Raw genomic sequence first — 16228 nt, 5'->3', positions numbered from 1 at the left:
ATGAAATGTGATCATCTGTAGTTTTAAGAATCTTACATGTAAATTTACTATTTTTAATTTTGAAAGTGAATTGCTGCGATGTGTTGGGCGCACTAAAATTAAAATATGATTAATTGCTTTCTAAGCTTTTTTTATTTATTATTTTCTTTTTATTCCCTTAACTTACGTTTTTATTTAATAACTCTATTTTAATTTAATAAACTATTCTCAACTCTATTTTAATTTAAAAAAATTAAGTAAATTATTTTAATTTAATAGTTTATTAAATTAAAATAGAGATATTAAATGAAAATATTTTATTAAATTAAAATAAATTTATTAAATGAGAATAATTTATTTAATTAAAATAAAGTTATTAAATAAAAATATTTTATTAAATTAAGATAGAGTTATTAAATATAAAAGTAAGTTGTAAGGAAAATAAAAAATAATAATAAATAAAGAGAGTTTAAAAGACAATTAATCACATTTTAATTTTAATGTACCCACGCACAGCAGCAATAATTCACTTTTAAAATTAAAAATAATAAATTTACATGTAAAGTCTTTAAAACTACAAATAATCACCATTGATGCCGCCAATAACATTGACAGTGCCACCAATTCCATTGGCCTAACCCAAATTTTTTCAGCTTTTTACAAGTTTTTTTTTTGTTTTTTTTGGATATACTTTGGTAAATAATTAAAAAAGGTAATATTTTGATAAATAAAAAAAAGTTATAATATTTTAGTAAATTTTTATTTTTTTATAATATTTTTGTAAAAAACCCTTATTATTAGTATGCAAAGCACATTTCAATTTAGTTATAGCCCTACTTAACTGAAATCCTTACAAGCCCTTACTTCAAAAGACATGCCCATTATATTCGGCTAAAACTATAAAAACATCCATCAACAAAAATAATTACAACTGCCAAAAGAAATATAATGCTAAATATTACTAAAAAGTTCCAATAGAAATTTGGTATTTCATTGAGAGAGATAATGTAGCTTAAGAAATGCTAGCCTCGGATAAAGACACAAATATATCACCTTTGCTCTACGGCATGGCATCACTCCCATTCGATTGTCGATGGGGGCTTCGATGTAATGTCCAGAGTAACACGATTCACACCTCGAACATTGTTACAAATCTTTTGAGAAACTTCTTTAAGGAAACTGTTTTCAAAACAGTACCTGGAATTCCAAAATTTCATGAGGAAAAGGAAATGGAATTTCACGGTTTTGGACTTAAGAGGGATGAAAAAGATTAGTTCCTTGGTTCTCAACACATAGGCAATAAGACAAAGGCAAATACGACTTCCTAGACATTGAAAAACTTGTAACATGCGATACATGATTTGCCAACAATCTCATTTGAATGATTTCCAAAATAAATTGCATTTTGTGCTTCTAGTTCGGAAATCTATATCGTTTAGGCCTACCTATTTAAGCAAAATAATTATCGCTTTGTTGATACACAGTCGAGTAAGAGGTGGAGATGGGTGGTTCACCTTGATTAGGACAAGGTGGAGAGCACGGAGGAGTCATCTGGAGCTGTGTTGTATATTTCCCCTTCTACTACCTCACCCCAAGCTCCAAACTCCTCCACCCTATACTACGCTCTCTGCCTTGTCCTAAATAGGGTGAACCACCCATCTTCACCTCCGACTTGATCATGTATCAACACAATTCTTGCATAGCCATATGATGTGCATAAAATTATTTTTAACTCGGCCCAAAGTTGGAAACACTTTTGAGCTTACGGCTTTATGCGTGTTTACTATACTATTGACTCATGCTGAGCACATAATATGCGCAACCATAAACAGCAAAGCAGTGCAGAACAATGAAAACTTACCAATCTGCTGTCATTCCATCTTGACTTGTAACAGCTCGGAGAGTAACAACATATGAATGTGTCCTTTGATCACCTTGAACTCCAACGGATTTTACAGGCAAAAATACAGCAAAAGCTTGCCAAATTGAATCATAAATACCAGCATCTTTGATGGACTGAATGAAAATTTCATCAACCTGGGCAAAAACAAAGTTCATGAGCAAAAGAACACAAGCTAAAAGGTAACATGGTTGCACTTCCTTATGTAAGAACTTCATACCTGGCGCACAATGTCCAAGGCATTGCCTTCAGTTACATCACCCAAGACTCGAACTGCAAGGCCAGGCCCAGGAAATGGATGACGCTTTAAAAATGGCTCAGGAACCTTCAATATCCTCCCGAGTTGCCGAACCTTCAAAAATTAGGCAAAAGAAAAGAGGGAAAAGTAAATGAAAAGATGGAAAAGCCTTCTATAGAAGTAAATGTCATAGGGAACAAATCAAAACCTCGTCCTTGAAGAGAAGTTTAAGTGGCTCAATGAGCTTTAACTTCATGTCTTTGGGAAGTCCTCCAACATTATGATGACTTTTGATTGTGTGTGAATGGGTTCTTCCACTTCCTGGTGGAGGACATGATTCAATCACGTCTGGATACAAGGTTCCTTGAACCAGAAAAGCCGGCTTCTTTCCTACTTTTTGCTCCAATTCATGAGCAAAAGCATCAAAGATGCAGATAAATTCTTTGCCTATTACCTTTCTTTTCATCTCAGGGTCTACAACCCCTTTAAGTTTACTAAGAAACTGCTCACTTGCGTCAACGCAAGTAACCGGTAAATGCAGATCCCTTTCAAAGGTTTCCATCACACGTTCTCTCTCTTTATACCTGCAGGGAAATCAAGCAACTAATTATAGAAGTACGGGGCTTATTAACAAATGCACATTTGGCAAAAAGTTATACCTTAACAAACCATTGTCAACAAAAACACAGTGAAGTCGGTCCCCAATTGCTTTGTGAACAAGGGTTGCAGCAACTGTGGAATCAACACCACCGGATAGAGCACAAATAACATTATCATCAGGAGCAACCGTGTTGTTGATCACTTCAATTTCTTCATCCATAACATCTTCCATTTTCCAACCAGCATTCACACCGCAAACATCAAACAAGAAATATCTCAGCGTTTCCATCCCTTCCGGCGAATGTGTAACCTTAACAAACAAAAATGAGATCATCAATTTACCGCCTTAAAAACCACAACAACCAGCCTCCTCACAACCAATCAAAAAACTTTGTTTCAGGATAAGTCTTCAAAGAGCCGTTTCCCGGCCAGCCAACCAGACCCCAACAACCAAAGGTATTGTCCCCCGAGAGAGCTGTCTCCCATGCTCTGCCGAGAGCCAACATGCTGTGAGCGGCTACCCTGAAGGTCTGGTTCAAAGAGCCAGGAGTGCCTTCACTCTAGGTGGACATTCGGCCACCCACCAAGGCGACATGAACGTCTCGCCCTTTGTGGATTCCAATCCCTAGCCTATGGCATATAGGTCAGGGAAGATGGTACCACTCAACAAACTTAAAACCAAACTCACAAAAAAAAAAATTGACCCTGATCTGTTTGTTACTGAGAATAAACAAATGCTAATATTCTTTAAAAATATATGGTAAAAAGTATACTTTTTCTGGAAGAACGGTGCAAGGTTTTACTTTTATATTATAAAAACAATCACATTCAAAATGCTGTTAAACTTTAAGACGTTTGTCCAGTACTTCATAAAAAAATCGAAAAAATACCAATAACAACGAAGCTTAATAAACAAAAAATAAAACCCAAAATCTCAAATTACCTCAGGATGATACTGCAACCCATAAAACTTTCGGCCTCTGTCCTCAACAGCGGCGACGGCGCCCTGTTGACTCCTAGCCACCACTTCAAACCCATCGGGCAACCTAGCAGCCTCATCACCATGACTCATCCAAACAACCTGCTTATCCCCAACCTTCTTCCCACCAAAAATACCACAATTTTTCTCAACCTCAATATCCATCCTACCATACTCCTGCTTCTCCCCAACCCTAACTTCCCCACCAAGTCTCTGAACAAGTAACTGAAGTCCATAGCAGATACCCAGGACAAAAACCCCATTGGACTGAGCCCAATCAACGAACCCCTCAGCAAACGAAGGTGAATCATTGTAATGGACAGAGTGAGGTCCACCGGAAAGGATAACAACTTTGGGATTGAGCGAAGTGATGGAAGAGAGAGGGGAAGTACCGGAGATACAAAGCGAGAAGACCGACAGAGCACGAATACAGCGAGTGATGAGATGGGTGTATTGAGAGCCGAAGTCGAGGATAAGGACTAAGTCGGATTTCACGGCTTTTGGGTCCATTATGGCTTTTAGGGAATGAGTGGTGGCGATTGAGGCGACTGTAGGGTTTAAGGAGGAAGGCGGAGGGGAATTAGGGTTTATAGAATGGCGGGAAATGGGACCTATAAAATTATATGCCTCTACCCGTAGCAAAATACTGTAACTGCTTTATTTTATTTGCTTTTGGACTAAATTGAATAAATAAATTATTAAATTTGGAAATTTGGAAATTTGGAAGCTTTTTGGACCTTTCCTGGAAATTGGGGACACCCCACTAATTAAAAAGATTTATATTAATAATATATGGGAAAAAAAAGGCACAGTTATCCGGATGGAATTGAAGGAGTGCTGGAGGAAGAGTCAAGCAATGAATCCAGACTGAAAAGTTTTCAGAAGAAAAGGGATTTCGATAATGATAACACACTGAAGAAAAGGGATTTTAGAAGAAAAGTTTCCATGTTTGAGACCTAATAGTAAAAGAGTTTGAAGTTAAAATTATATGTGGAAATTCTGAATTTCAATACTTTACCTAGATATTATAAGTTATTTCACAACTATTGAAATTCAGAATTTCCACATATAGTTCTAACTTCAAACTCTTTTACTATTAGGTCCCAAACATTCACTTTCTATTCAATTCTTTCAATAAAACCAGCATATGAACAATTTAAAGCTCTAATTTCATGCTAAATCATCATATACTTCCAGCACATATTCATATCAACTTTCAACTTCTTTCATAAAATCAAAAACTAATGAATTCAACAAGTGGGCCTAGTTGTAAAAGTCATAAAAATACAAAAATTTCAAGAAATGATCAAGAATTGAACTTACTTGCAGTAAAAATATAAAGAACCAGCTTGAAGAAATCCTTCCATGGTGTTTTAGCTGATGAGAATGCAGAAAAAATGAAGAGAAATCTAGATAATTCCACTTTGGTCCTAACTTTATTAAGTAAATTTTGCAATATTCCAATTTTGCCCTTAATTCTCCTGATTTTCTGCCTTTGCCATCCAGCCCAAATAGATCTTGGGTCTATTTTCCTTTTAAGCCCTCTTCCTTTTATCATTTAAGCTATTTAATCATTTACTATAATTTTGCATTTGTTACAATTTAGTCCTTTTTGTTCAATTAATTATCGGAACTTTAAAATTTCTTGACGAAACTTTAATACCAACTTTTTAACACTCCATAAATATTTATAAAAATATTTATGGTTCGGTTTAAAATCTCTGAGGTCTCAATACCTCGTTTTCGATTCTAATTATTTTAATATTTATTTCTAGTGCACTATTCACTATTTCAAAATTTTTCCTAACTTCACATTTAACTTATACTCACTAAATTAATAATATTTTCTACTCATTTTTCGAACTTAGTGATCTCGAATCACCATTCCGACACCTTTGAAAATTCAAGCCATTACATTTTTTCTTTCCTCGTCGGATTTGTGGTCCCGAAACCACTGTTCCGACTAGACCCAAAATCGGGCTGTTACAATTTCAATATCTAATTTGTTGAAGAAAAAATATTATCCCTGTTTTAATTTTTAAATAATATATGTAAAAATCGATTTAAAATTTATACTTAATATAAATAATTATCATTAGTTTAAAATTTTTAATTAAAAATAAATAATTATTTAATACAATTTAATTTAAAATTAAATTTTGTATCAATTAAATATATTATTGTTGTTATGAATATCTTATTAACTGGATATTCATCATGATCAAGATAAAGTTTGAATGTACTTTAAATTCTAATAGTTATTAGAATTAGATCTCTACTTGTTTTATACTTCTTATGCCTATAAATAGAGACTCTGATGAAACATTATAATCATCTATTTCGATTAATAAAGTATATTCTCTATTGCTTCCATACTTTCTTTGTTCTTTATTATTTTCATCTCTTTATATTTTATAACAACTGTTTCTATACTCGAAGGAATTTTAGAGGTTTTCTTAACAATGTATTGCGCTAGTTTTTGAAATACTTAAATAGAAAATTGAACACAAATTATTTAATTTTTTTAATCTTAAACTTTAATTTCATTAATATTTTTTGTTCAATTTTTATCAGATATTAAAATTATGTAATTGTTTTTCATTCAAAATAATATAAAATATTATATTAATAAGATCAAATAAGGAGAGAGTTTTATTTATTTATTTTGAAAAGATCTTATTTTTTACACAATGTCTAGAGTTATCCGTAGTCCCCCTCTAACTCATAAATAGAAGGATAATGCGTTTTAGCGTACTCAAATCTATGTCCTATTATATTGATAATAATACTCATACTAATTGAATTAAAACATAACAACTTTGCTTTTTTCTCTTCATTAGCTTTAATTTGCTTTTAGTTGGCATTCTAATTATTGCAGGTTAATTTTCAAGACTTTTCTTCTAATAATATTTTTGAAAAGTAAATAATTATTATTTAGAGAAAATTGACTTTTTTTTATTAAAATGACTTTAAAGTTTTAATAAATTATGAAAATGACTTACTTTATTGATTATTTACCTAAATGACTTTAAATAAATAGTAAAAGTTGGTGGAGTCAAAGAGATTGACGCCACCAACATGTCATGTCAACCAAATATTGATATTTTTTAATACTTGGAGGGCCAAAAAATAAACAATGGTGGTGGAACCATTCTAAATGGTGCCACCAGCGTAATCTATTACCATTTTTTAATATTAAATTAAAAACCATTTTAAAAAAATTGGTAATAAATTAAACTAGTGACGTCATTTAGGATGACTTTACCAAATAAAATAATATATTTTTTAAATTTAAAAAACCTAAAAAAAATTTAAGCCTAACATAGAGTGGTAGCACCATTTAGAATGGCTCCACCACCATTATTTATTTTTTGGCCCCTCAATTATAGAGAAATACAAGTATTTCCCTAATATTTATATATGTAGCGTCATTCTCTATGGATCCATCAAAAAATTTGATTTTTTAATCCTCATGATTGATATGGCATGTTGGTGGCGCCAATCTCTTTGGCTCTACCAACTTTTGTTATTTATTTCAAGTCATTTACGTATATAATCAAGGAAGTGAGTGATTTTCATAATTTATTAAAATTTTAAGGTTGTTTTAATAAAAAAGCTAAGTAAACTCTACCATTAGTCATTAAATCATGTGTAAATATCTGCAAATCAAAATTTAAACAGTTTTTTTATTTGATTTCTGATACTGACCGTTAAATCGATTTAGATCTAAAATATATTTTTCTACTGATAAATGGGTACTAATTCATTGTATTATACTTAAAACTTGCGAAATTTTAAAAATAAAACATGTAGTAGACTAATAACTTAAATTTTTTTTAAATAATTTAACAATTTAAATAATAACTTTGAAATAGTGGAGCGGGGAAAGGAGAATTTACACCGTTATAGTTTACTTATAACTCTCACTATATATAAAAATCCCACTGTTCGCTGAGTGTCGATGCCATTGAATTGAAGACCTCTGTCCACCCCTTGTCCCCTCCACATTTTCACTAAAGAAACATAAGCATTCAACAACCACCACCCTGATCTGTCTTCATTAAAACCTCACTGCAACTCCAAGTACTGAAGCTCTTGCAATGGCTTTCAGTTTCACCCTTCTCTCTCCCCCCACCCTTCTTTCTCCTCACTACAACCAATCCTCTCTAAAAACGCGTCACCCCCACCACCACCGCCGCCATCTTCTTGGTGAACCTTTTCGCCGGCTTCCGGCGATCGGCGTGGAAAAGTTCCAGCAAATTCACTGCCAAGCCGCCCGTGATAGCAAAGTCCAAGAAGAAGATTTTAGAAAGAACGAGTCAGATTTAGAAGAGAGTAATGGTAAGATTAATGAAGTTAGAATTGTGGAACCCAAGTTCAAAATGAGTTTAGATGAGCTTTTAGATGATAGTAAAGTAGTGCCGCTGTCGGTTTATGGTGATTTAGGGGTTCAAATAACAGGGATACAGCATGATTCTACGGTGGTTAGTGCTGGGGATTTGTTTGTTTGTTGTATTGGGTCGAGAACTGATGGGCATTTGTATATAAATGAAGTTGATAAGAGAGGAGCTGTTGCTGTTATAGCAAGTAAAGAGATTAACATTGGATATACCTTGAGATGCAAGGCATTGGTCATTGTTGAAGATACTAATTTGGTTTTGCCTTTGCTAGCTGCTTCTTTTTACAGGTACCCATCGAAGAATATGGCTGTTATTGGGATCACTGGGACCAATGGTAAAACAACGACGTCTTATTTGATAAAAGGCATGTATGAAGCTATGGGTCTTCGAATTGGGTTGCTAGGCACGGTTGCTTATTATGTATATGGGGACAATAAGTTGGAATCATCATATACGACCCCAGATGCTGTTTTAGTTCAGAATTTGATGGCTAAGATGTTGCATAATGGGTCAGAAGCACTTGTTATGGAGGTTTCTTCTCAAGGACTAGCTGTAAGGAGGTGTAATATGGTTGATTTCAATGTAGCTGTGTTTACCAATTTGACTAGGGATCATTTAGATTTTCATGTGACTGAGGAAGAGTATAGGAAAGCTAAAGCAAAATTGTTCCAAATGATGGTGGATCCTGAGAGGCATAGGAAAGTTGTTAACATTGATGATCCAAATGCACATTTTTTTATTGCCCAAGGCAACCCTGACGTTCCTTTGGTGACCTTCGCAATGGATAACAAGAATGCTGATGTTCATCCCTTGGAATTCGAGTTGTCCTTGTTTGAGACTCAGGTCTTGGTTAATACACCACGTGGGGTATTGAAGATTTCATCAGGTTTGCTTGGAAGGCATAATATATATAATATTCTTGCAGCTGTGGCTGTTGGGATTGCAGTAGGGGCAGATTCGTTGGAGGACATTGGTAGAGGGATCGAAAAGGTTGATGCTGTTCCTGGCAGGTGTGAAGTAATAGATGAAGGGCAGGCATTTGGGGTAATTGTGGACTATGCTCACACTCCTGATGCTGTTTATAGACTGCTTGATTTTGTAAGGGAGCTTGCACCAAAGAGGATTATTACTGGTAGGCTTCTCACTTTTGTGTTTTCCTTTTAACTTCTGCTTCAAACGAAAATCACTGATTGACCCAAATACGAAATTGACCCGAACAGATAAAAGTGATTATCTTTTTTTTTTTTTTTTGGTTTTTTCCGTTAATTTCTAACTAATTATGTTATTTGGGAGAAAGTTCTTGGTTGTGGAGGGGATAGGGACCAGTGGAAAAGACCAACGATGGCCAAAATATCAACAGATAAAAGTGAAGTGACGATTCTTACATCTGATAATCCGAGGAGTGAAGATCCATGTAAGTATAAGAAAACAGTAAAATCATCATGAGTTATCGAGAAACATTGAGGCTAATTACTTGCATGTTTCCTTCTTTAATCAGTGGACATCTTGGATGACATGTTAGCCGGTGTAGGACGGACCATGCAGGATTATTTGAAATATGAAGAAAATGATTACTATCCACCTCTGCCAAATGGTCATCAACTTTTTGTGCATAGTGCAAGGCGAGTGGCTATACGTAGTGCTGTCGCAATGGGCAAAGAAGGCGATATGATTGTAAGTTTTCTGAAGCTTGGATTTTCTTTTCTGACCTTGTATAACTGCAGTCCTCGTCACAAAAGAGTTGCGCATTACCTCTCTCTCTATATAACACTAGTAACACGCTAGAAGGAATTTTTAAAAAAATTAAAGTATAATGAAAATTTTGAAAAAGAAATTAAGAAATTAAAAGATAAATAGATATGTTCCAAAATAATAATAATAAATCAACTATTACATTTAATATAACAATACTAATAGAATTATGATTTGATATATTGGTGGAGTATTTTAGTACAAATGATGGTTTCTTAACCTCACTTGTGGAGGTAAAAAACTACACCACCAGAATATCAAATAATTATATATCCATATTCGTAACTTAAAAATTAATCTTGAAATATCTTCCACATATCTAAGCCTATTTTTCAAGTGTGAGTTGTAAGCTTTTCGGGTTGTATTTTGAGTGTCAAAACATTTTTAATCTTCACTTTGTTGTTATAGTGAAATTTATGATTGCCTCTACTTGTAGATGTAGGTTTTAAGTTAGTTGAATCACGTGTTTCCTTTTATTTATGGTCATATTTCCTTTTATTTATGTGAAATTTATTATTGCCTCTACTTGTAGATGTAGGTTACTTGCATGATATTTCTTGTCGTGTCTTATTTTTTCTTGATAAATTTATTTGTGGTCATATTAACATGCTTTCGTCGATCCATTGGCATTAGAGCTTTGTTTTGATTGCTTTTATGGTATTTGCAAAGTGGTTGTGCTTATGATATTTCTTTTGTTACTTTTATTATCACTTAAGATGCGACTGATGCTGATTCAACAAGAATTGCTTAAGGCATTGTCCGTTAGAGATAATAAAAATATGAGATACTGAAAAAAGCATATTTCACTGTAGCTATTAAAAATATGTGCTATTTTGTTAAGTCTGGGTGATGTACAAAAGGTAGCCAAAGAAACCACCATGTCCAATTTGTGGCTCCTATTAAAGAGTAAGTACAGTATGAAGTTATTGATGAACCAACTCTACTTTAAGTAGCGACATTACACCCTGAAAATGGAGGAAGGTACGCCTATTTCACTGTACCTTGACACCTTTAATTCTATATCATGGATCTTAACAATATTGATATTAAAATTGATGATTAGGATAAAAAATTGATTGTTTTGTGTTTTTTTATCTTCAAAATATGAGAATTTTGTTGATATTATGTTGTACAGTCATTATGCTATTTCTCTTGAGGAGGTGATATGAGGTTCTAGTGAGTTAAGAAAGAAACTCGCTAGTAATGCTGGTGAAAATCATCAAGGTGAAGGTTAGGTTGCTTGAGGGAGATTTAAGTCAATAGGTGGAAATTCAAGCAAAAGTTATTCTAGATCGCAGTTCAAGAAAAAATATAGTGTTATTATTGGAAGATGTTTGGGCACATAAAGAAGATTTCCAAAGAATAAAGATAATTTAGAACCATAGGAGCAGCAAAATAATCATGCAAATGTTATTGATGTTGAATCTTCAAAGTGATGTTGAGATCATTTTGGCAGTACTCTACTCTTAAGTTGGTAAGAGGTGGATTCTTGATTATTTCAATCTAGGTGCTTATTTCATAATTTAACATGATATTCCCTTAAAGAGTTAGTAAGCTAGTGATGGATCAATTGTTCATATATGATAACATGTAATTAAGTTCCTCTTCGTCTATTAATTATATTGTTATTAGTCGTGGAGTTAAATCACTAAAAGTATCATAATTGATTTCCCAATTCATAAATCATACAATGTCATTTAGAGAATACATTTAACTTCTAATGCAAGTTATGATTCCACTATCTCTAAGTCAAGCTACATCATCTATAAGTCATTTACCCAATATACTGAATTGGAGTTGACTAGTATGAAATGCTTTAGTTACCAATGCATCAAAGTATATTGTCAAACACATGTAGTTATTTACTGAGGATTAAAGTGAATGCACAATGAACTTTACAAGTGAATTAATCTTTAAACGATTTTAAGATTAATATATGTTAGGTTTAGTTCAATGTGTTGTCAATGCAAACTAATATATCTTTATCTTTACTTGAGAATTAATGTTTCTCTGATAACCGAAACGAGCTATCTCTACTTTAGACAACATTGTACTAAAATCAATCACTTGCTCACTATGATCCCATTGACTAAGGGCTATATCTTTGGATTACCAATTACATACAAAACAATCTTTCTGATGCATCTTGCAGTTAGCTTAATTTAGCTCATAATTATGTGCTATGCGTATTTGCTAATTTGATCCACTATCGGTTGCAGGTGATTGCTGGTAAAGGCCATGAAACATATCTAATTCAAGGTGACAAAAAAGAGTTTTTTGATGATCGTGAGGAATGCCGAGATGCGTTGAAATATGTTAATGTACTTCGCCAAGCCGGATAAACACTTGTGAATTCAGATGGCGGTAGGTTGAAATATGTTAATGTACTTCGCCAAGCCGGATAAACACTTGTGAATTCAGATGGCGGTAGGTTCATCTTTGTGTAGAGGGTTCTTTGGTGGAGAGAGAGGAAGCATTGCAACCAAGTAAATGGGAGGCATCGGAAGAAAGCGAAGAGGAAGACTGAAGTAAATTTGGTAACACTAAACGTAGCGATAGTTGGTGGTTAGTATGGTGAAGAAAGGGAAATGTGGCTGATAATAAGGTTGAACAAAAAAATTAAGTTGAGAGAATTTTAAGGATAACTTTAAGACTTAGAACGTGCCAAAAATCTTTTTACCAGTTATGAAAAACTCATATTTATAGTATTTCAAGAATAAGAGTTACAAAGCTAGCAATTAATAAGAATAATAACTTATATTTTTCAATCATGAAGGCATTAATGATTTTCTTATTATAAAATGAATTTGTAGGTGATGATGAATAGTGAATAAGAATTCACTAGGTTTCTAAAAGGGAGAAACACTCAATGTTACAAGAAAACATTAAGAGGAAAGTTTTTTAATTATCTTCATATCTGATTCACCAAGTTAAACTCTTCGGATTATTCCAAGAGTGAAAATAGCTCAAAAAACTCCCTGACATATTCTAGGGTTACTTCCACTTGTTCTACTTTGGTGAAGTAATATCATTTAACTTCTAATACAAGTTATGATTCCACTATCTCTAACTCAAGCTACATCATCTATGAGTCATTTACCCAATATACTGAATTGGAGTTGACTAGTATGAAATGCTTTAGTTACCAATGTTCTACTCTTTCAAAAAAACAAAATCGTTTTAAATACAAGTTGTTTCAAACAATGATGGTTCTAAATATAGCTATTTCTGAAACATCATTATTTGAAGCAAGAATTGTTTCAAACTTTAATCGTTCTTAACAAGAATTGCTTTCTGATAACAGCTACATTGAATGTCAGTTGTTCTAACTAAAATTCAGTTTTAAACATAGTTATTCTTGAGCAACAATTATTTTAAATAACAACTATTCTAAACAAAAATAATTGCTCTGAAAGAGATATTAAGTGAAAAAACGACATCAAATTACCTTTTAGAATCTCAATATCAACATCTTACTTCACAGCCTTGGGTTGGGTGTTTGTATTACCTATTTACCTCCAAATGAATTCATCAATGTCTCCTTGAACGAGATGTACTCCCCTTCTGAGGAGTCAACGACCACATCTCCACCGCTGTCATCTAACGATTCCTCCTCCCTACATCTAACCTTTTTAAAACATAAATATTTCATGTGTAAAAATTATCTATAAAAAATATATATATTAAGAGAAATTAGTTGATGTTTTTAAGAAATAAAATATATTAAACATAATGATAAATATAAAAAGAATATATATTTTTATTTTATAATTATATAATTATTAATTTATTTATATAAATGAAGGAGTTATTAATTAAAAATATTTTAACATAATGTTATATATAAAATATATGTTTTTATTATATAATTACATATTTATTATTTTATTTTTATATATAAAATAGTTATTAATTAAAAAGATGAATTAAAAATAAAAAATTTAGAAATAATATATTTATTAATTAAAAAATTAATTAAAAATAAAAAATTGAAACAACATGAAATAAAAAATACAAATGTGCTTAAAAGAAGAATTAAACTTGGGACTTAAGAATGAAATCATTGTTATTTGACAATCTAACTAGATGAGCTGATATGTTAAAAAAAACGCGTTTTTGTAGAAAACATTTTTCAGAAAGCATTTTTCCCAGGACACGTTTTTGATTTCTCTCCCTAAAAAGGGCCTATTTCTCTAAATTTTTTAAAAAATGCCTAAAACTCTCATTTCGTTCTAAAATCGACATATTTACCTAATTAAACCATTATATAAATATATATTAAAAATCTAAAAGTTTAATCATACTTAAACTCTTTAATATATAAAAATTCTTGTCTATCAACTGTATTCTTTGGCTCAGAACTTTCACGGCAGCCCAATTTCCTACTCTTTTTGACTTTTCGGGTTTGCTTTTGCACCCAAGAATTAGTAGCGCCTCATTTAAGAAGTTATCAAAATTAAGCACAATAAATATGTCAATTAGTCACATTACCAACTATTAACAAGATCTTAATTCTTTTCTTAAAGAAATGTTAAATAGGGGCATTATATATTATTTTGGACAATTTGTTGCAGGGCTCTCATTAAAACTAGTACCAACCAATTCATAGAATTTAAGGATGTTATTACCAATAATACAAAAAGATACTCGAGGCGTAAACATAAAAAGTACACTGGTCCATTCTTGGCTACTAATCCAATTGATAGGTGTTGGCAATACAAGAAGAGTTGGGCCAAGAATTGCAAAAGAGTAGCGAAATGTGTGTTTGGTTTTGGTTACAAAAATTTTGGTGGAAATAAAGACGAGTACTATTTGGTGACATATAATACTAATGATGATGTCTTAAACCCTAAACAAGGAACTTTACGTCATGTTGTGATCTAGAAAAGGCCATTATGGATAATTTTTTCTCATAATATGAACATAAAAATTATCACAAGAGCTATTAGTTCAAAGCCACAAGACAATTAATGGTCATAGAGCTAATGTTCAAATAGCACATGGAGATGGCATTACACTTCAATTTTTGTAGAATGTCATAATTCACAACATTCATGTTCATCACATCGTTGAAAGCCAAAGTGGCTTAATTAGAAACTTTGAAGATCACTATGGTTATCGAATGGTTGGTGATGGAGATGAGATTTCTATCTTTAGATTGTTAAATATTTGGCTTGATTATATTTCAATGTCTGTGTGTCAAGATGGACTTATTGATGCAATACAAGATTCCACTGCCATCACCATATCAAACTATCATTTCACCCATCACAATAAGGTAAGTTTTACCTTAAAATATTGAAAAACCTACACATTTTGTCACCCAATTTCAACTAAACATTTTTGGAATTTTCTTTCAAGTGGTCTTATTGGGTGCAAGTGACATTTATGCTAAAGATCAATACTTGCAAGTCACAGTTGCCTTCAATCATTTTGGCAAGGAATTGGTACAAAGAATGCCTAGATGTCAATGGGGATTCTTTCATGTCGTCAACAATGACTCTACTTATTGAAAAATATATGTCATTGGTGGTAGCACGTATCCTACCATTATTAGCCAAGGAAATAAGTTCATTCCTTCGGATGACCCTTTAGCCAAAGAGGTAAATAAAAAAATATAATTAAAGAATTGATAGCTTTCTTTAATTTTGTAATTGCAATAAACATGATCCAACTAGAAATGTATCTTTTGGTTGTACCATTAATTTGCTCTTTTTTGTTACAATTTTTGTAGATAACCAATAAAAGCTATGCACTAGAGTTAGAATTGAGGTATTGGGTATGAGGATTAGAAGGAGACTTGTTCATGAATGGAGCTTTCTTCAAAACTTCTGGACCACTTTCACCTCCTCATTTAAAATTTAGCAAGAAGGATATGATCAAGGGAAAACCTGCAATATTTATTAAAAGACTCACTCGTTTTGCGAGGATTTTAACTACAAAAAAGAAGCCAAGTGTTAGAACTAACTCCTAGTTCTACTAAAGTCTACAAAAAAAAAATTCTTCTTTCTTGACATGTAAGAAAGAGAAAATCTCCTCTAAAAAGTGTTAATCTAGCATGGGTTAGCATGATATATAAATATAACAAATGTATTATGTTTTACTAAATTTAATAAAATTATTGCATTAAATGTAACAAAAAATTAAAAACTTGATCTTTAAAGTTTATTTTTCCAATACAAATTTAGGAAAAGGGAATGAGTGACATATGACTTGAAACCTAGTGTATGATGCCAACAAACAACAATTTATCACTCCATTTGTGCTTTATTTACAAAAAAAAAAAAATTCTTAATTTGTGTTTATATGATCTTATTTGTTAGGATTTTTTATTTTTGATTGTCCTTGAGATTTCTCTAACCATCGATGCTTGGTCTAAC

At 32.3% G+C, this 16228-nt stretch overlaps 2 protein-coding genes across 5 annotated transcripts; one reads left to right on the top strand and one right to left on the bottom strand.

Moving 5' to 3' along the window:
- Positions 1-843: 843 nt before the first annotated feature.
- On the bottom strand, positions 844-5107 carry LOC107929300 (GMP synthase [glutamine-hydrolyzing]). Of its 2 annotated transcripts, XM_041090483.1 has the most exons (7): positions 5020-5107; positions 3661-4563; positions 2777-3027; positions 2326-2701; positions 2100-2231; positions 1841-2016; positions 844-1176 (listed from the first exon to the last, which is right to left on the bottom strand). In XM_041090483.1, exons 2-7 carry the CDS (start codon positions 4204-4206, stop codon positions 1053-1055), a joined length of 1605 nt encoding a protein of 534 aa, XP_040946417.1. In that variant the 5' UTR covers positions 4207-4563; positions 5020-5107; the 3' UTR covers positions 844-1052. The 2 variants fall into 2 exon arrangements, with proteins under 2 accessions (XP_040946417.1, XP_016716174.1); XM_016860685.2 differs by lacking the exon at positions 5020-5107 and having other exon boundaries at positions 3661-4944.
- Positions 5108-7647: 2540 nt separating this feature from the next.
- Positions 7648-12616, top strand: LOC107929288 (UDP-N-acetylmuramoyl-L-alanyl-D-glutamate--2,6-diaminopimelate ligase MurE homolog, chloroplastic). 3 transcript variants are annotated; one of them, XM_041090482.1, is made up of 6 exons: positions 7650-8037; positions 8368-9228; positions 9394-9510; positions 9595-9770; positions 12068-12216; positions 12280-12616. In XM_041090482.1, exons 1-5 carry the CDS (start codon positions 7797-7799, stop codon positions 12188-12190), a joined length of 1518 nt encoding a protein of 505 aa, XP_040946416.1. In that variant the 5' UTR covers positions 7650-7796; the 3' UTR covers positions 12191-12216; positions 12280-12616. The 3 variants fall into 3 exon arrangements, with proteins under 3 accessions (XP_016716150.2, XP_040946415.1, XP_040946416.1); XM_016860661.2 differs by having other exon boundaries at positions 7648-9228; positions 12068-12153; positions 12217-12616; XM_041090481.1 differs by having other exon boundaries at positions 7648-9228.
- The last annotated feature ends 3612 nt before the right edge of the window (positions 12617-16228 follow it).

Source organism: Gossypium hirsutum, chromosome D03 (genome assembly GCF_007990345.1).
Source record: "Gossypium hirsutum isolate 1008001.06 chromosome D03, Gossypium_hirsutum_v2.1, whole genome shotgun sequence".
NCBI lineage: Eukaryota > Viridiplantae > Streptophyta > Magnoliopsida > Malvales > Malvaceae > Gossypium > Gossypium hirsutum.
Note: the sequence above shows the minus strand (reverse complement) of the source record. Positions and strands in the feature narration are given on the sequence as shown.

Excerpts from the sequence above, each read along its gene's own strand:
- LOC107929300 (XM_041090483.1), bottom strand. The coding sequence starts at position 4,206 with ATGGACCCAAAAGCCGTGAAATCCGACTTAGTCCTTATCCTCGACTTC. Across the intron at positions 3,028-3,660 it reads GGTTGCAGTATCATCCTGAG|GTTACACATTCGCCGGAAGG; the intron begins GTAATTTGAGAT and ends TTGTTTGTTAAG. Across the intron at positions 2,702-2,776 it reads GTTGACAATGGTTTGTTAAG|GTATAAAGAGAGAGAACGTG; the intron begins GTATAACTTTTT and ends ATTTCCCTGCAG.
- LOC107929288 (XM_016860661.2), top strand. The coding sequence starts at position 7,797 with ATGGCTTTCAGTTTCACCCTTCTCTCTCCCCCCACCCTTCTTTCTCCT. Across the intron at positions 9,511-9,594 it reads TCCGAGGAGTGAAGATCCAT|TGGACATCTTGGATGACATG; the intron begins GTAAGTATAAGA and ends TTCTTTAATCAG. Across the intron at positions 9,771-12,067 it reads GCAAAGAAGGCGATATGATT|GTGATTGCTGGTAAAGGCCA; the intron begins GTAAGTTTTCTG and ends TATCGGTTGCAG.